This window comes from Sesamum indicum, linkage group LG11, assembly GCF_026168435.1.
Source record: "Sesamum indicum cultivar Baizhima isolate 11 linkage group LG11, ASM2616843v1, whole genome shotgun sequence".
NCBI classification, from domain to species: domain Eukaryota; kingdom Viridiplantae; phylum Streptophyta; class Magnoliopsida; order Lamiales; family Pedaliaceae; genus Sesamum; species Sesamum indicum.
This window is the reverse complement of record NC_142667.1, coordinates 11082920-11101965: the sequence shown is the minus strand read 5'-3', so window position 1 is coordinate 11101965 and position 19046 is coordinate 11082920. Positions and strand designations below refer to the sequence as shown.

At 34.0% G+C, this 19046-nt stretch overlaps 4 protein-coding genes across 5 annotated transcripts; 2 read left to right on the top strand and 2 right to left on the bottom strand.

The window, feature by feature from the left end:
• Nucleotides 1–135: 135 nt before the first annotated feature.
• On the top strand, nt 136–1078 carry PSB27 (photosystem II family protein). Its single transcript, XM_011095497.3, has one exon. It carries the CDS (start codon nt 319–321, stop codon nt 835–837), a length of 519 nt encoding a protein of 172 aa, XP_011093799.1. The 5' UTR covers nt 136–318; the 3' UTR covers nt 838–1078.
• Nucleotides 1079–1707: 629 nt separating this feature from the next.
• Nucleotides 1708–5544, bottom strand: LOC105173826 (mechanosensitive ion channel protein 10). 2 transcript variants are annotated; one of them, XM_020697917.2, is made up of 6 exons: nt 3678–5544; nt 3472–3595; nt 3089–3382; nt 2807–3009; nt 2498–2585; nt 2001–2158 (listed from the first exon to the last, which is right to left on the bottom strand). In XM_020697917.2, the coding sequence occupies exons 1-6, from the start codon at nt 5135–5137 to the stop codon at nt 2144–2146; spliced, it is 2184 nt and encodes a 727-aa protein (XP_020553576.1). In that variant the 5' UTR covers nt 5138–5544; the 3' UTR covers nt 2001–2143. The 2 variants fall into 2 exon arrangements, with proteins under 2 accessions (XP_020553575.1, XP_020553576.1); XM_020697916.2 differs by lacking the exon at nt 2498–2585 and having other exon boundaries at nt 1708–2158; nt 3678–5540.
• A 3291-nt stretch (nt 5545–8835) lies between these two features.
• LOC105173659 (putative RING-H2 finger protein ATL53) lies at nt 8836–9678 on the top strand. The gene has a single exon (XM_011095496.3). The coding sequence runs from the start codon at nt 8941–8943 to the stop codon at nt 9466–9468; it is 528 nt and encodes a 175-aa protein (XP_011093798.1). The 5' UTR covers nt 8836–8940; the 3' UTR covers nt 9469–9678.
• A 367-nt stretch (nt 9679–10045) lies between these two features.
• LOC105173658 (vacuolar protein sorting-associated protein 2 homolog 1) lies at nt 10046–13159 on the bottom strand. The gene is made up of 5 exons (XM_011095495.3): nt 12942–13159; nt 12177–12307; nt 11245–11349; nt 10369–10629; nt 10046–10281 (listed from the first exon to the last, which is right to left on the bottom strand). Exons 1-5 carry the CDS (start codon nt 12976–12978, stop codon nt 10144–10146), a joined length of 672 nt encoding a protein of 223 aa, XP_011093797.1. The 5' UTR covers nt 12979–13159; the 3' UTR covers nt 10046–10143.
• Between the last annotated feature and the right edge of the window lie 5887 nt (nt 13160–19046).

Genomic DNA, 19046 nt, shown 5'->3' with positions numbered 1-19046 from the left:
TCACTTGGTTGTGGTGATAAGGTTATCACTTTGCTACTACCACAATGTACAACATTTCGGACAAACAACCATATGATATTCCCAATCTAAGACAATTTTGGGTGCCCTTTTTCTTTTTTTTTTTTTGTTAAATAGAAACACCATATCATATCATAATTATATAAGAAGGAATCAAGAAACATCCAACCTCATCCATAAACTACAAATACAAGATAAGATGATAAGCCAACGTGGCAATAGACCAAATCATATTTTTCACTTCCCTCACAAAAACTACAGCACTCTTTCTCTCCACACATCCACTCACCCACCCACCCAATGGCTTCCCCAACACTGATCACCCCCACCACCACCACCACCACCTCGAAACCCTTCATACCCGTCAGATCAAAAGTTACTGTCGCCACCGCCACCTCCACCACTGCATCCGCAGTCTCACTCCTCCCAAGCCGCCGTGATTTTCTCTCCCTATCAGCCCTCACCCTATCCTTATCACCTGTTTCCTCAGCATTGGCAGCTTCCGACGAGGAATACGTAAAGGAGACAGAGGAGGTGATCAACAAGGTCAGAACTACCATCACCTTGGACAAGAATGACCCGAACGTCGCCACTGCAGTGGCGGAGCTTAGAGAAACATCCAACTCTTGGGTGGCTAAGTACCGGAGGGAGAAAACCCTCTTAGGCCGGGCCTCCTTCCGGGACATGTACTCAGCGCTCAACGCTGTTTCCGGCCACTACATCAGCTTTGGACCCACAGCTCCAATCCCAGCAAAGAGAAAGCAAAGAATCTTGGAAGAGATGGACACTGCCGAGAAAGCTCTACTGAGGGGACGATGAAAATGGGGCGATCAAATCTTTTTTTGGGTATATTCTGTACTTCATGCACTTGTATTTGATGTTGTTATATAATGAGGTGTATTTTGATTTTTGAGGGAGAAAAAAATCAAGTAAGCTTATCAAGATAGCAACAAATCTACACCCAATTTTCATATTCTAACCTCTCTTGTATTGTATTTGAACATGTGTTTAGTAAGTCCATTATTATAGAGAAAATGTTACTACTTTGAACAATACAAAATTTTGTGTTTTGATTTACTTTTTATTCAGATTTTATGTTAAAGTAAAATCTAAAAGGTTGAGGTGATCTCTATCTTTCTTCTTTTTCATCGATAGTTGTGATCGAAATTTTATTAATTGCAAAAAAATTTATAATGTGATGTATGAAAATAAAGACGCCATGCTTCTCTGATTGGAGATAATAAAAGAGGGTAAATATGAGATTAATCATCGATTTTTCTTAATTGTTTATGTTAAAGATTCTATACTGAAAATCGTAAAAATCACTCCGGCCCAATTAGACTGCAAATGTGGTTTTGATGATTGACATACTGAATTTTGGGTAAATTTTTTAAAAACTGCAAATATTGAATTGGAACAAAAAATGACCTATATTGGCCCAATCCATAATACATACACTTCTACGGGTGCTCGATCAAATCATTCAAGCTTAAACTGGTGGTATGAGGCTGCGTCAACTTTAAGTTTACAGTCAAGCGTACCACCCGCATCGCATGTCTACACCACTCTCCGTTAATTTGTAACAGAAAGGGGTTTTTCTTTGTTGGGGTTTTGAAAATATGATTAGTTTTTTTTTACTTATTTTCAAAACACAAGGGGCTTTTTTGCTAATTTAACAAAATACAGGGGTAAAATAGAATTTAGCCTAAATGTTGATGAAGTTTGGATAGTTTCAGACTGTCACTTTGTTGCTTTTGTGAGGTGAAAACATTATCAAAAAGGACTTGCAGATCTCCAAGGAAAGAGACAACTAGTAACCCCACTACGCAAAAGAAAGAAAGAATTACACTCCCAAGCAAAATTTCATCACCGTGCAACAGTACCAGGCATCGGCATTGCTTCCCCAACATAATTGATCTGCACTTCCTGAGGGAGAAGACGGTATTTAATGCCGAGCTCCTCAAATATTTTCTTGAGTTCAAACACTAGATCAGATCTACGGTTGCCCTTCTCTCCAGCGTTCTGGAAATTTATGGTGTGAGATACGTAGAGGGCCATTATCATCTTGTTCACATCCACGATTTCCTTGATCTGCACGCTGTGGTTGGGACTCCAGTGCTGAGGCTTACTCTCCAAGTATCTGAAAATTAGATGCACAAACCGTTACAATCTCGACGAAATCAAAAACCATTTGCAATAACAGGAGAAAAACAACAACATTGTACTCATAATATATGAACAAAGACATTCCTTTAGCTTGGTCATGATGGGCAGTTAGTGATATCTGTCTTTTTGTCCTAATCTTGTTTTTCTTCAGAAATGAATGAGAATTTGAAGGATAGCACGGACAATCAAGAAAAAGAATCATGTTGTAGTGAAAGTGCGGCCTTGATGATGAGAACATATCGGATAATAGGGGCTGAACGAGGAGAGAGGAGTTGTCTAAGGTTTCCGATAAGATTAATGTCGATTGACAGACCTCAGGAGAAGTATCCCATCCATAAGTTACAGCAGAAAGTTTGGCAAGACTATCAGTTCCCAGGACATCAAGCTTCTTGCGAGGATTCCTACACAAAGTAGATTCACCTAAGTTCTTCGCCGTTGATTAACCAGTTTTTGAATAAACATAAACTTGATTCTTTGTCTTAAGAGATCCCAAGATCCTCTATTTGATTACTTTTAAATTCAAAGGTCAGGTAAAGGAATCAGTATTCATAATAGTTGCGTAACAGGCATACATGCTCCTTCTTTTCACACTTCAAAGCATAAGAAGTTTGAGAAAACTTACGCTTTTATTTTGGCTTTCAAAGCAGCGATGCTCTCAACTGAAGTGTTAAAATCAACAGCGAACTCCACAGCATCGCCCATCTCTGGGCTTCGGTTAAAGTTGCTGATCGGTTTGGTAGCCAAAACTGCATTAGGATAGCACACCTTTTCATTGTCGGCTTTCAGAAAGATTGTGCTCAGAATATTCATCTCATCCACTACCATCTGCAAAGTTTCCAAGAATTAAGATAAATGGAGAAGATTAAACAGAAGAAAAGGTGTTTGACGGGCAACAATAAATTACCTGCACGCCATCAACAACACATCGATCACCAACATCAAACGGGTGCACCACAAATACGAATATGATGGCTTCAAAAATCATTTTAGCAGTGTTTCCAAACATAAAGACGACAAGTAAAAGTTGTGATGAAATGAAGACCAAAACTTTGGTGGTTGTTATTTCCATCAGAAGTAACCATAGTATAACTATCACAAGCAGTACGAATGCTGAAGCAATCTTGTTTAGTTCCTCTATTGCTGTTTTGGCATCGTTCAGTGACACTGCTAGGCATTTTCTCTCATTATAGGCCTTCACCTGCATACAAGTAAATCTAAATCTCATAAAACTTCAAAGGGACGAATGTTAAAAAATTGAAGGTAGAAGCAAAGAGAACATGTTCTTACCACCCAATTTCTGAAGGCTGATCTTTTAATACGTCTTGACTCTGCGGCCCCTTCAAATAGTGGAATAGCATTGTCGACTTCTTCTTTTGGCATGAAACGTAAGAGGTCGTCTTCATCAATGTACCTAGTCCATGCAGCAACGTCAACTTAAACAAACAAAGAAAGACTAAGACAACTCGAAAAGTAATTAAGTTTTTCATTCTTACTTGTGGTTATGCTTTGCAACATTCCTAAATATTCTATTGGCAGCATCTCTTGCTTCAACCTCACTTGTAATTACTTTCGGCCCTTCAGATTCTTCCTCAACACTCTCATCAAGTACCTCAGAGATAGTCGGCAGTTCTGAATTCCTTATCACTCTAATCAGCCCTCCCATGGTCCAAGCGGAAACCTTCTCCCGTTTCATCTTGTAAAGTTTATCTATGTTTATCACCTCACTGCTCTTCTCTTGCTTTCCTGTTTTCAGTTTGTTGAAACTCAATTGCCCGCTAATTCTAGAAGCAGCATCGCTTTCCACAATTGGAGCCCCGGATAAGGCCTGAAGAATATACTGATGAAATATGGATTCTTGAATCCTGTCAAAGTATGTTCTAACATGAAAAGATGAAGCTACCAATTTGACCAGTAAAGTCTTCACCATCCACAGTACTGCCCCAACAAGAGTAGATACAATACCTCTAGTTATATAGTTTAGAACTCTAGAGGTTTCCTCCGATCTTTTAACCCCTCGGTTGATCAGCAGAGCCCATGCCAGAAGAATCAGGGCCAACCAAATGACAACGCGGACACTCTTTTTCAAGCCAAACACAAAATATAAAACCTTCTTCTTGAGCAGAAAGTTCCTTTCGATCAAGAAAACAAGTGCATTGGTTAACCATTCCGTGAACAGACGACCACAAAAGATTACCAACACCAGCACAGACCATTTCCACAATTCCAAGCTCCAAATGTAGAAACCCTTTAACTTGTTAACTGTTAAACTAGCAATAAGAACAGCCATTATGCATACAAATGCAGTCCATTCAATGATAACCATCACTTTCACTTTCTTACCTCTCTTCACCTGGTCAAGCTTAACGTTTTCAGTTTCGTACACCTTATCATCATCTTCATCATCACCATCATCGTCTCCTCCAACAGACGCCATCAAAGGCGTCTTTGGCGTGATCGGGGCCGACGTTTTTGGAGTGCTATTAGGATTAGCTTTTAAGGAAGGAGAAACCATGCTTGGTGAACTGATAACAGGTGACTTTGCAGGGGTAGTTTGAGCATTCTCCTCAGCTGGCTTCGAGTTGGTTGACAATTGAGGCTCAACAATTCTTGATTTAGGCTTAGAATAAGCTGATTTTGTCAGAGTTCTTCGCCTCATGGCAGGTGCCGTTGGTGGTTTCCCAGAGAGGTCTGTAACAGGAGCTGGAATTTGACTTGGAATGATTATCTGTGCTGGTGGAGTTGGATTTTGACTTGTCATGTTCACCTGAGCAGGAGCAGAAGTGCTGGTGAACAAGTTCATTTGAACTCTGGTCAATTGCTCCATGGATTCAGAATCGCCATTTTCTTGAAAATCAGAAGCTTTCCCTGGATTTTCTTCGGACCCCGGACCCTGAATCTCCACAACAACATCAAAGTTTCCTCCCTTCTCTTTCAATGATATCTCACTTTCCATGGAAAAAAACTACTGTAAAATCTGCTGATCAATCCAGCCCCTCAATCCCTACTGACTGATGACATATATACAGTACACCAAAAACAAAATTCTTGACTGAAAATTCGATGAAACTTGAATCCAGAAGCTCCAATCAGCACCAGAGAATTAAGGGCAACTGGAAATTCAAGAATTTGAGCGAAAGCAATTGGCTTGGAGGGCTGCTCAAATAGTAGTGTATACCCTATACCCAGTCAGCATAAAAGCATTGACATTTCATTTCAGTCAAGAAAAAACAGTTCAGGTTGCAAATAGGCAGTTTTTGATTCATATCCTCAAGAAGAATCAAAGAATGGGTGGAGACAAATAGTTTATTCATAATTTCCATGTGGAAATTCTTTTATTAATAGACTGAGATCTACTTGTATTTTCAGATTTTTATATTTATGTTGAAGACAATGGGGATAATGTTACTATAATATTCAAGCATTAGAAATTATTGAGGTCCTAGGAAACAAGAAAGATCAAATTTTGTAGCTTAATTGAAAGGTAAAGCTATTACTGTGCATGGGGCCATGACTGCTATTTCTTATGAAAAAATGAAGGCAAGTTACATAACAATGACAAAATAAGTCTGATCCATTTGCCCAAGAAACTGAATCCACAAGTTTATAAGATATGTTTAAGTAAAGAACAAAGGCAAATTGCAGCCGCCTATGTGACTATTCCCTTTAGCCCATTAAGAAGTTGGTTTTCTATTGATGAATGCATTGACTTGTGTGACCACGATGATCATCGACTGAAAATTCTGTAATTAATGAGATTAAAAATAAAAAAATTCTAAATTATGGAATTAAAAATGTTATTTTTCCTATATTGTTGGTACTATTGCATACGTTACGATTTGAATCAACCATTCTGAATATTCAACTTCTCAAATGAATATATACTTATTAAAACACATTATTAGATAATTATAATTAGATCTACTTAAACATTTCATATGTGTAATTGTCATATTTTTGTCGTAGAGAGATAAGTGGTTTAGGTAGCAAAGTAGGCAACTTTGGCTGCGGTTAAGATATTTAAATTATGATTATGGTTGTAAGAGAATAATAATCAGTCAAGGCATGTTATCGTTGTGGTAAAAATATTGAGAAATAATTGTATTTGTAGTAGTTTATCAATCTTTCCTAACCCCACTTCTCCATGTCTTTTCTTGGAAAATGCACATTTAGGACCAAATCCAATGATTGAAAAACCAAGAATGAAGTTGGAATATATCTAGTACTTACCTCATTGCTTTGTATTTGACACTTAATCTTCCCTGTCTTTTTTAGTTGCTTTGTGTTTGTTTTAGTACAACTTGGTTCATTTTAACTAATAATATGTTAGCTTGTTATAATTGCATTGTTTATGACTCTATTTATTACAAAATAATAACTCTCATGATAAGTCTCTTAAGAAACACCTTAACATTTGATGATCCGACATGTCATACTTAAATTATTGGGTTCCAAACCCATTAAATAAATGTGTGTGTCTGAGGTAAGAAATGATTATTACAATAGTATTTATAAAAATGAAGTAGATTGGTATTTTCAATGTCACAAATTTTATGATTCCCATTTCATCTTTTTATGTATTCGACACAATAAGAGATCTTGCTGATGAGTTTTGTCTTGAAACCGGACAAATTGTGTAGGAATTTGTATTGCCAACTAAATTCAGATTAAAATTCATTTCGGGACCTAATAATTTATAAGGATAATTACGCTTTTTTTTTTTTTTTGATTTGATACAATTACATTTAGACATCATGTTGTTTGAAAAATTATATTTGGTACCCCTGAAGTATTTTTCTGTCTAACAAATAAGTCATACATTAATAAAAATATACTAAATTTGTTGATCTTAATAAAAAAAAGAATTGAATAAAAATTGATATTTTTCCTCGATTGATTTACTACTGACTTATAGTAAGTGAAATAATTTTTTTTTTTACTGAACTATCCTTATAATGGTGAAGATATACCTTCTCAGATACATTAATGCGTGAAGACGTATGAGGGTAATTTGGCTAGAAAAAGATTTATTTGATCGTTAATAAATTAGTAATAAGTCAATTTTGAATAAATACAAATTTTTTTTATTTTTTTTATTAATATAAACAAGTTCGGCGAGTATTAACTAATAGAGACACTTATTTATTAAATAGAAGCAAACCTCAAAGAGTGCTAGATATAATTTTTTAAATTACAGAGAGTGTTAGATATAATTTTTCAAATAATAAAAAATATTTATAATTATGTCAAATTTAAAAAAAAAATCATTATAATTTACCCCTACATATATATATATTTTTTACCAATCTTCAACACAATCTGTACTTAATTATATTATGTGCTATGGAAGATCAAACATATTTCTCCCACTATCTGGAAAGAAAAATAATGGTACTTGTCAACAGAAAAAATTGTAATTTATGCCCCACAATTTATTTACTTATTTGTTATTTTGATCTATTGTTTTAGCACTTATCAGATTTAATCATAAGTCAGAAAAACTTATAATTTTAGGCTCAACCACAAATTCGATTAAATTTTAATGGACTATGTGCAAATAATGTCTTCCCTCAATTAAATCAATAGTCAGTTACTTAACGGGGCACATACAAATCACGTGCTTGTTGGGATTAAAATTAAATGTTTTTGCAACTTATGAGAATAAATCTTGCGAATGCTAAAAGAATAAAATCAAAATTACAAAAAACGATAAATTATGGGAGGTAAATGCAATTTTCCCTTTGGCAAAACTTCAATTTCTTCTTTATTTAGTATTATATATTGTTTAATGTGAATGTCAAAATCTAAGGACCAGACTCAATTGTATAGTAATAGTCCACCAATTGCTTGCAACATGCTTGAAATCCTTACCGTGGATTGCTACTCTGACAGCAACATCACACCTTCACATTCATTCATTACATTAACTTCTTCCAATCTACCTATGCATGAAACCAGGTTTATCTTCAGAGAGAAGAGAGAGAGAGAGAGAGAGAGAGAGAGAGAGAGAGAGAGAGAGAGAGAGCTTATCTCAATCCATTTCTCTCACTCAACCTTGTTCACCTTATACACCGATAATACGATTAAATTACATCAACACCCCTAATGTATAACTTAATTGCAAATACATTTTTATTGAATTGAACATTATGATTATCGAATTTGGGGTATGTAACTCCATCCAGTAGGATTGGATTTTATGTAGGATATTTCAAAAGTTACCTTATACAAGATTTTAACTGTGATTGGATTATTTTCTGAATTAAAATGCCCTTATGACCAAATTTCATGTAAGATATCCATGGCTCACTTTGCCGGTGATGTTTTACTACTTTAGAGTGAAAATTACTGGCTGCAAGAGGTGAAGAGAGATGTAGAAATAAATAAGTGTTGTATGTTATTATCTATTTTGGGTATTTTGTTATATGGGCAAATTTTGTCTAATATTTTTTCTTTATTCCTACTGAGAAGAAAGAGTAACACTATTTAAATGCTTTTACACTTTCTTAATTAGGTTTAAAGATGTTAAAAATTTCTTAAAAGGGAGATAATTGTAATTTTTAAACTTATAGAGGTGTATTTGAAATTAGATCAAATTTACAAGGGTGCGGATGTAATTTACCCTTTAATAATACATTGTACAACTTTGTCTTGTGTTTCTTGTCTTCATTGCCTATACCACAAGATCCCACAACTCCATTACAGAAAAATCTGAAACTTGACAAGAAGCCTCTAGCCGTTTCTCCAACCTACATCGCCATGGGAGATGCTCCAAGTCCCCATGAAGCAATTCATCCACTACCTTCCCCACCAAGATCCAACATCAACATGTTGTACTACGGCCTCGTCGTGGTCGGTACAGCAGCAATCGTGCTTGCACTTTACAATCTCATAGTAATAAAGATGTGCGCAGATTTCACTGATCATGGGTCCCGACAAAGAGCTGGCCGTGGCCGGGCAGCCGCCACCACCTGGAGGCTCCACACCTGGAATATAGACTTTGTTTCCAGTTTCAAGTACAAGAAAGATGAAGCGGCGGAAGATGAAGGTTATGATTCTCAGTGTTCAGTTTGCTTATCGGTGTTTGAAGAAGGGGAAGAAGTAAGGCAGCTACCCAAGTGCAATCACTTATTCCATGCTCAGTGTATTGATATGTGGCTCTATTCCCACATGGATTGTCCCCTTTGTCGTTCGCCGGTGGAGCCGCCCATCACCCAGCGACGTGCAGTCCCTGAGCGGCAGGAGCATTCCCGTGAAGGGTTGCTAGGTCCAAGCAGCTTAGTTTAGAAGCCTTAAACTATTCACACGTGTGAAGCAACATTTTTCTTTTTGTACATAATGTGCGAAGGGTGGTTTGCGTTAGGCCTGGTGTGTGGTCAGATGATAAATACAAGAATACATACAGAAAGCTGATTCCAAAATACTGATTGTAAATTGGTCATTTGCAATGCGACAATACATGTTAGATGTTTTAAAATGGTTAAGACAAGTTGTGGATGCCGGTTGCCGCTACTTCTTTTTAACTTGTTCTTCTCAAAGAACTTTCTTAACTTTACATTTTTTGTCCTCCTTCCCCTTATGTACCTGAACTCTTGCAATTCTCTGTCCTCCAGAACTTACTATTCAGCCCTACTTATCACCACCACCATTGGAAAGTGGTAAACCAGATGGGAGGAAATGTAACTATAATCAGAAACTTGCAGTGTTGTATCTTTCCCTGCATATCTTTTCCCCGGCATACAAAACACGACAGTTGTGCTTCGAGTAAGGTGCAATGTCATTCTATCCAAGGATGCAAAGAATCGTCTCTTGGCATGTTAGATATGAGATCACAGGATGCGTGGTGATAATTGAAATCTTAAGCTGTACCAAACCATGTATTTAATTATCTTAATCAAATGTTACAAAGCCACATAGTGTGTGATGTCCGGTCTCACCAGAACAATCTATATTACAAGCCAATTACATCCTCCTCAAATTGTCTAACCTGGCCTGGAGGTCACTGTCTATTCCACCATCATCATTTCCAGTCGCTTCAGCTTGTGGAACCTTATTCTTTGCAGCTGGGGCAGCTACAGCTGAGGATGGTGCATTAACAAGCTGCATTGACAGAAAACCATTAATTCATCCGTGATACAGAGATACTAATATGCACGGTAGAAAAATAGAGAAGCACTGGAACTATACCTCAGAATTGATGTCGATGCCAATCTCGTCAAGAACCTGACTCACCAATTCTTCCGTCTCTTCTTCTTCTTCATCTCCTTCCAATGCATCATCAATGGCATCTGCCATGACTTCACTGGTTAGTTCCATCTTCTCATTCTGCCTTTCAAATTCTTGCATTATCCTCTGCAGAGAAGGTAGGTTCATCTGCCTATTCATTTGCCCCATCGCCTTAGTAACGCCTTTCATTGCCTCCCCCATTGCTTGTGTTGATTTTAAAGTCTGATGAATAGATAAATGCGATTATGGAAACAGCTAGCAAAATTACTTTCAGAAACTTAATTGGAAAATATTCTTTAGTGAGACAACTCATCTCGAATGATGGTTAGATATGACCTCTGGACAAAATTATACCAGCACTTCATGTGAAATTAACAGTATCAGCAGGCTGGATCCAAAAGTTGTTTTAAATGAACGAGCATAATACGCAGAATCTAACTCATATAGCCATGAGGTCGAAACAAAAGCAGAGGTTTATATAATTCACAAATTCAATATTTTCGAAACTGTAAACAGCCACATGGCATCAACTGCAGCGAAAGTGATGTGGAAGTGGTTTTAGAATCATATAAGTTGTTCATATTCATTTATATCCTTTCTACCACTTACAGGAATGGCTCAACAGATATTAGCAAGACCCTACATCTTCCAGCAAGCATACTACTCCTAACTGTAAGAACAAATTCATATATATAATGCAGTAGTTGTGCAAGCAAAAACCTGAGGCCAAAGAATATAGAAACCCAAATAAATTTTTACTTCATCCATATAAAACCAGATTAGAAAATTGATACAATCTTAAGAAATAGCTTTAAGTAGTCAATACTGTTAACCTACCTGAATTCTGAGAGAGACACCTTGAAGTTGTGATTTAAGCTTGTAAAACTTTTCAATCTGATGTCGGGTTCTGATAAGATCTTTGGCCATCACCTTAACAGCTCCCTGCAACAAATACACTTGAAATCAAATAAACAACTAAATAATTGGGCTCATACAAATTGTATTTGGAGGGGCCAGCATTATTAAAGCATCCAGACTTAGATGTAAAGACAGAGCTATACATTTGAACTCATTTTTGTACGAATAAGATCAGAAAAAAATTGAAGAGATCAAAATGGAGCAGGTCTAAGGACAACCCCCTGTAAGAGAGATCACCAATTGCAAGAGCTAGAACAAATCCAGTACAATTTTTCTGCAATGTTGCAAACAGTTTAACATTTGCGTCCACTCGAATACAAAGGACTAGAGATTCGCTGATAATCCTATATTTGACTCAAGCCTTAATTGAAAACCATCAAATTAGAGTTAGGTTTACTTGTGTGTGTGTGTGTGTGTGTATTATATTTTCATATGTCCTACGTAAATTATTTATTAAGCCGACATATGCTTCATCATGGTAAACATCACATGTTTGATGACATGTTTTTTCAAATCCTTGACCGATAGATTTTAGATTTTGGCTAGATCTTTGAAGAAGGAAAAAGATAGGGAGGAAGAAAAAGAAAGAGTAAAAGATGATGTGAACCTTCACCTTGCAGGTTTTCAACATTGAAGTTCTCTAAATCTAAGTCTTTATTCATAAAAAGTAATTCTAACTCAGCTTTTTCTATCGATTGTTAGATTGCACTCTGAATAGCCATATTTGAGCAACTAAGAGTTTCACTGAAGCCATATTGCGTCATCATCAATAGAAAGAAAACTTGATGGCGAAAGAAACACAAACAGAGAAAAAGAGCCACTTGTTGCTCAGAGTATAAAAGAGTGAATACCATCTGCCCTTGCTTGGCGCTTTTCTTTATCTCTGCAATGAGTTTCTTCTCTTGCGTTTGCAAACCCTGTCTCTCCCTCTCTATTTCCCGGATCGATTTATCAAGCATTCTCTTATTTTCCCGCAGAAGCTCTGAAAGATACGACATTATATGTCAAAAACCAGATGAGCAAGTACGAAAACCATATTCTGATATGCACTCCCAGACTGATTTATAGACTATAATCCGTTCTTATATAATGGAATATAACACATGTAACTCGAGATAAATAGTGGGAAGCAATCAATTTCTTTGCCACAGAAAGAAAAATCCCACTCATTCTAACTCAATGGTTTCAAAACCCCACAATCTACATATTGAATTGCTCTACTCTGTCTTCTTCATCTGATCTAAGCTACAACCTGCAGTACTCCCAAACCAAAGGAACAGCTACAACCTAACACATCCAATGACTTCAAAAGTTTCTGTACATATATCAACATCGTGTGACACAAAAAGATTACTATCTTCCTTCGTAATTTTACAATCATATTTCGGTATCACCTAAATTTCACCCAAAACCCCAAATTCTCCTCGACAAAGAGAATGTCTCTCCTATCCGATTAAAATCACGACAGTAAGCCTCAGTTCATTTCGACAGATCATCCGTATGAGAAAACTTTATCATCGGTACAAATTCAACCAAATAAACAACAATCCTCATAATAAAAAAAAGAAAATAGCCAAAAGAACAGCAAAAAATCCTGAAAAAACTAGGACACGCACCTGCGGGAGTCTTCCTCTTCCCAAAAAGAAAACTCATGGCGATCGATTGATCGATTAATTCCGGTAAACAATTCAGATCGGCAATCGAATTACTTGTCCTAGAAGAAGACTTTTTCGCTCGTTTCCTGCTGATAATATAAACAATACAGAGAATTGTAGTTGCGAAAAGGGGGTTTTCAGCCAAAATCCTTACGCACTGACGCGGTATAGAATACGAATATTATTTGAGGAGATTAACGCGGAGAAGATTTTAGTTGGCGTTTGTTTGATCCAACGGCTAGAGATGGATTGACGCGTGCCAAGATCATGGAAGCTGGGCCATTGGATCCAATTTAAGCACGTATATGGTCTGGATGGGAATATATTTGGGCCTTTTACCCTCCTATTTGTTCGAGGCCCAACAATAAAGGTAGCAAACGGGTGGGTCGGATTAGATTCGGGTCGGGTCTAAAATTGTTTGCGTAGATGTTGATTCTTTATTTATTTATTTTATTTTATTATGTTGGTTTGAGAAAGCGTCAGTCCAATATAAAAAAAAATCATTTTTTTTTTTTTTTTAAATTTTGATCTGCTGTCGAATTTTATCTGCTAGGTTTTAGCGAATTGTATGTAATTAAGATATCAAATGTAATTATTTAGAATATAACACTAACTGAAGTACCGAACAGACAATAATCTTAATACAATGAGAGAAGTGTTGGAATTTATTTTTGGATAATTAAATGTACGCTCTCTCTGACCTATGGTCTATTTATACAAATTATTTTTATCTTTAAAAAATTATATATACATCAATTATAAATATTAACTTCATCTACACAAACTACCTTAGTATTTTAAGAAATTATACATACATCCTCCAAAAACGTCAACAACATCGCACAATTACCTCCGTTTTTTGAATGTCAGTGATGATTTCTGTAATTACGATAAAAAAAATAGAAATAATTTATATAAATATACTATATATTTAAGGGTTTAAATATAATCATCCCTTTAATTTTTCGTTTCCGTGGAGTCTTAGGCTACATTCAATAGAACCAAAAACGAAAAAAACAAAAGAGAGAGAGAGAGAGAGATAATAAATAAGGAATTTAATTTTATATCGATCAAAAGTATACTTGATAAAAGAATATAAATTTTGATTAAAAGAATGAATATGTGGAGTTTGGAGTTGACTAGCACTGAATTCAAACGCAGATGAGCATCCAATATGTGGATACTGTTAAATGAGCAACGCTTGAAGCTCTACGAATTAGAGATCATCGTTCATGGTTAGATAACGCTTGGAAGCGTTTCTATTACCATCTACACTATTAGAGTGTATGAGGTACAATAGGATTATCCCTTCCATACTTATTTTGTGATTCATCGTGATCTGTTATTCAAGCATAACAAGAAGACTAATTTTGTACCAAAAAAAATGAGACCAAACTTGCAAATGACTATATAGTTTGTACTAATATTACAATTCCTTTTACCCAAAGCCATTTGCTGTCAGTTTCCCCCTATTCAGCCGGTTATATATATCAACAGTCACGTAATATTTTCGTGAAATAATTAATAATAAAATTAATTACTTTGAAAAGCATAAAGTAAAACTTGTAAAGAACCCCATATATAACTAAAAACCTAATATTATAATTTTCTCTCTTTTGGTCTGATATTCTTAATAATAAACTTATAAACACATAAATGTGTGAACTAAATTAGAGTAGGGAGGGGAGGGGAGGGGAGGGTGGTGTAGGTGTATAAGCAGCGCACGTGCAGGCCCAGTGTAAGTGGAAGCAGCAGCTTTTTCGGCCTGTCTGTCTTCTTCTTGTTTTATTCTCTTTTGGGCTCTCATGCCTTTTGAATACTGTTGTTGTTGTACCTTTTCTCCACTTCAATATCTATAACATAAATAAACAAGACTTAAGATTCAATTCTAAGTTTCCACGCCTCACCTCAGTAATTAAGTTCATGAGTTGCCTACTTTGACTATGATGTTTTTTTCTTTTTATAAAGGATCAAAGTTGATTTTCCGACTTCTGATCAGATTTTAATTTGTGATTTATTATTGAATCACTTGATAAAAGAATGGTTGTTTGCTTGAATGGAACTCACGGAATTTTTTTTGAAAACTTATCGTCATATCTTAAAATTATGAAAATTGGGTACTGCGAAATTATAAAGAAAAAAAATGATAACTCTTCACTATAAATCACTACGGACTTAAAAAAGGTGGGAAATTAATACTATTTATTATGATTCGAGAGAAAATCGATGCGAAAACTTAAGTTTTGATATCGACTAAGCAACATTCACTATGGTCACTTATATATTTTTACTATGCAATAAGTAATAAAATTATTTTACATATATAATACACATGTGTAGCTGATAATGTGGTACAAGTGTAAGCATATATGTTTGTATTGCATGTAAATAAATATACTTGTAATATATAAGTGCGTATGAACTAAACTATGTAGTATAATTATATTATAAAGATATATTTTAACAATATATTTGTTGTTTTTCTTTATGAAAAAAGATAAGCATAGGTTTAAATATATGTGTATACAGATGTCGAGAGTAATTTGAGGTCGATAACGAGGTTGTTCTAGATCAAGGTTGTCGTCCTCGAATATCTGGTCTGTGGTCATATAGATGATCCTCATACACTACAGTCAAACAACAAGAATGAAAGAACATTGGATATAAGATTCCAATTATAGCCCTCCAATATTTAAACGAAACAAGTTGGTCCTAAAATAATATGTATAGCATTAAATGCAGTCAACAGTACATATCTACCAAACGGATGGCCGAGGTATTACAATTGAAGTTTATTTACCAATTAACCACTCATGTCAATATAACATAAATAACTGCGCAGCATAGACCATAAACAGATCAGACGTTCTTTATGAATGATAATATTATTGGAGTCATTCAAATCAATCAAACCAAACAAAGGTCAGATATATAAAATCAAACTGACGAATTAGTTCATCTATTTATCTCTTTCCTCGTCTTAATATCATCCCACCAATAAAATGAGTATTCTTACTGTAACTTGTCAAATCAAAATATCTTTGTTTTGACTTGTGTAACAAATGTAACCAAGATAAACAACATAGGTGAGCAAGATGTCAAGATGGTTAGTGTGAGTAGTCTATTTTAGAACAAGCATTATTCAGATGGGTTTATGGTTTGGTTGGGACAATATGCAATCTTACATGTGCTTATCACTATGCATGTCTCTATACTCACATATATACTGTCTCTATCCAATCATTATATATGTCCTAATTTGTTGTGATTTTTTTCTAACATAAAATCTTAGAATGACAGTTAAAAAATCACTATAATTGAATTAATACATTTTTAATGAGAATACAAATGAACAAACATAATTTCACTATAATTACTATTCAAAAACTAAATAGTGAAAATGAAAACATAAAATAGACAGGACTGTAAACATAACAAATCATTTCAGGTACTGCTCATCAAGGCAATAATTCAACAAATCGATCAGCGTAAAATTATCAACATGTCGAAACAAGCAAACGACTTCAAGCATTGTTTCAAGTGCACGATTTGTTGGTAAAATTTCGAATAACCACAGCCTTTTAGTAAACTATTTATTTCAAATGTCTTTTTGTAAATTTTTGCTCGACCTAATATTTTCACTTTGTGTATTGAAATATATTTCATCTAAATTTAATAATTCTTTCAATTAGCGCAAAAGACAACTTATTACAAATTTTTGGCCACTTTTCATATGTAATGTGCCCAATTAATTACTATACATAAACATTAAACAACTTATGTGATCGTAAAAATTATTTACCATTTACATAGTGATTTCAAATTTCAATCTATACAATTTGATACTCGATATATGATTAAATTTGAACAGAAATCTCTACTTGAAATAGGATAATTTTTATTTTCTTTTTATAAATCATTCGATTTATGATAAAAGACTTATTTCATACTTTTTTGCCTCCAACCCTCCTTTTATATTACACAAATTAATAATAATTATTATTAATTAATCAGTGGGATAATAGACTTCTCATCAACCGACAACTAAATAGAAATCTTATCCTCCATCATTGAGAACTCTTTGAAAAACAAAAAGATTTTCATACCAAACACATGTCGTCGTTATTACAAATTGTTTACATCATATTGATATATTAATTGAATTGAGAGTAATTGTAATTTATTATTTACTATTTTTACTATATTTATTTATCGATTAGATCACTGTAGTGCTAAAAAACCAACTACATAATTAAGTAGCAAATTATAATAACACCCCAACCTAAAAAAGAAAAAAAAAAGAGAGAGAAACAGGGCTTGTAGAAAGACTTCTTCAACTATGTTTTTGTATGTAACTAGTTGACGTTGCATGTGACTTCTGCGAGTATATAAAAAATTATAGTGTAAAATGAAGAAAAAATTATAAAAAACACAAAACATAGTGAAGTGATGAAAAAAAAAATGTGGGGTAAAGCAAGAAAGAAAGAAAAATAAGAATTGTGAGTTTATTAAAAATATAAAAACTTGTAAGAAAAAATAAATGTGGAGAGTGTGAGAGAGAAAAAATTAATGGCAATAGGATTTATTAAAATTATGAAAAATTTGTGAGGGCAAAAAATACGGAGAACATGAGAGAGAAAAATGGAGTGGTGGGTTGAGAGAAAAAAAATTTATAGTTTTAAAATAATTAAAAAATATTAAAATTACTATTATGGATAATTTTTTTTAAAGAATAAAATCAATGAAAGGGTAAAATGGGACAATAAAAATTGATACGATCAATGGGTTTTCTTTAATAATAGTACTAGTTATCGTCATACGCGTTTCACACGAGCATATAAAAAGAATTTTTGTGTGCGTGAAATGATAAGAAAATTAAATTGTTGAAAGAGTAAATTATAATTATAAATTATAATAAATATGGAGAAGTAAGGTGAGAGAGAAATGTGGGCTAGTGGGTAGTTAAGAAGAAAAAATAATTATAAAATTATTAAAACAATGTTACTAATTATATTTATTAACTCACAATAATTTTTAGTTTTTTACCTTAATGAGTTTCATAATTGTGATAATAATTATTTTGTAAAAGTTGTCACTTACAAATATTATTGATAAAAACAGAGTTGTGCATATATAAAGTTGTCACACAAACAATTAATTACTTATGTATAGTGATGAACAATTTGTGTTTGTATTATTTAAATGTGACTAATTATTTATAATTACAACTTTATATAGAATTTTTGAAACTAATAACTATATTGTGATAAAATCAAAATTACTGCTACTTATATTTTTTATAATAACTCCAAGATCAGTTCACTACAAAAAAAAAAAAAAAAAGGAACTGCATTGCTAATGACCACAACATAAAATCGTGGTAAAACCATACAATCTACCACTTCAGACAAATATATGTGAAAATTTAAGTTGTGATTATAGTTATCATTATAAATTATGATTTTTTACTTTTGACAATGATAATTAATTAGGGTAAGTTACAACGAGCTTTCTTGAAATTTGGCATAGCATTGTTTGACAAATACAAATACCTCTTATTTTAATGTTCGTCCAACAACTAGCCTATTTCATTATTCTCCATTAGGTTTCTGTCCATTTTTTAGCAGTGAACTTGCTAGAACGTCCTTGGTGAACTATAATTTATAATTTTACTTATTTTTATTTTATTTTTAAAAATTCTGGTTGACTAGAAGGGCAAGAATGAAATTTCGCATCGTCAACTGTTTCACAATTTTTCAATTATTTTTCTCAAAGAAAAAACAAGGGCAAATTGGATATTTTCATATACATAATTTCATTAAGCATCAGGGACATTGATAATTTCATAAATAATGAATGGATATTTGTAATTATATCAAATTTTAGAAAAACTCGCTATAATTTATCAAATTATTACAACAAAAGTCATATTTCATTTAGCACCATTTGATATTTTGTTGATAATATTATCATCTATTGCAGTACACAAGTGTACATACACAATACTGCAATTCACACTAGCATGAAATCAAACATTTTCTAGTTCCAAACCAAGCAATTCACACA

Bases quoted from the DNA above. Each gene is read 5' to 3' on its own strand.
- PSB27 (XM_011095497.3), top strand. From the start codon at position 319: ATGGCTTCCCCAACACTGATCACCCCCACCACCACCACCACCACCTCG.
- LOC105173826 (XM_020697916.2), bottom strand. From the start codon at position 5,137: ATGGAAAGTGAGATATCATTGAAAGAGAAGGGAGGAAACTTTGATGTT. The intron at 3,010-3,088 runs GTAATTTATTGT...GAAACTTTGCAG, and splicing joins GTGTTGTTGATGGCGTGCAG to ATGGTAGTGGATGAGATGAA. The intron at 2,159-2,806 runs GTAAGTTTTCTC...TCTAATTTTCAG, and splicing joins TTGAAAGCCAAAATAAAAGC to ATACTTGGAGAGTAAGCCTC.
- LOC105173659 (XM_011095496.3), top strand. From the start codon at position 8,941: ATGGGAGATGCTCCAAGTCCCCATGAAGCAATTCATCCACTACCTTCC.
- LOC105173658 (XM_011095495.3), bottom strand. From the start codon at position 12,978: ATGAGTTTTCTTTTTGGGAAGAGGAAGACTCCCGCAG. The intron at 10,630-11,244 runs GTAGGTTAACAG...TCTATTCATCAG, and splicing joins GTGTCTCTCTCAGAATTCAG to ACTTTAAAATCAACACAAGC. The intron at 10,282-10,368 runs GTATAGTTCCAG...CTGTCAATGCAG, and splicing joins GCATCGACATCAATTCTGAG to CTTGTTAATGCACCATCCTC.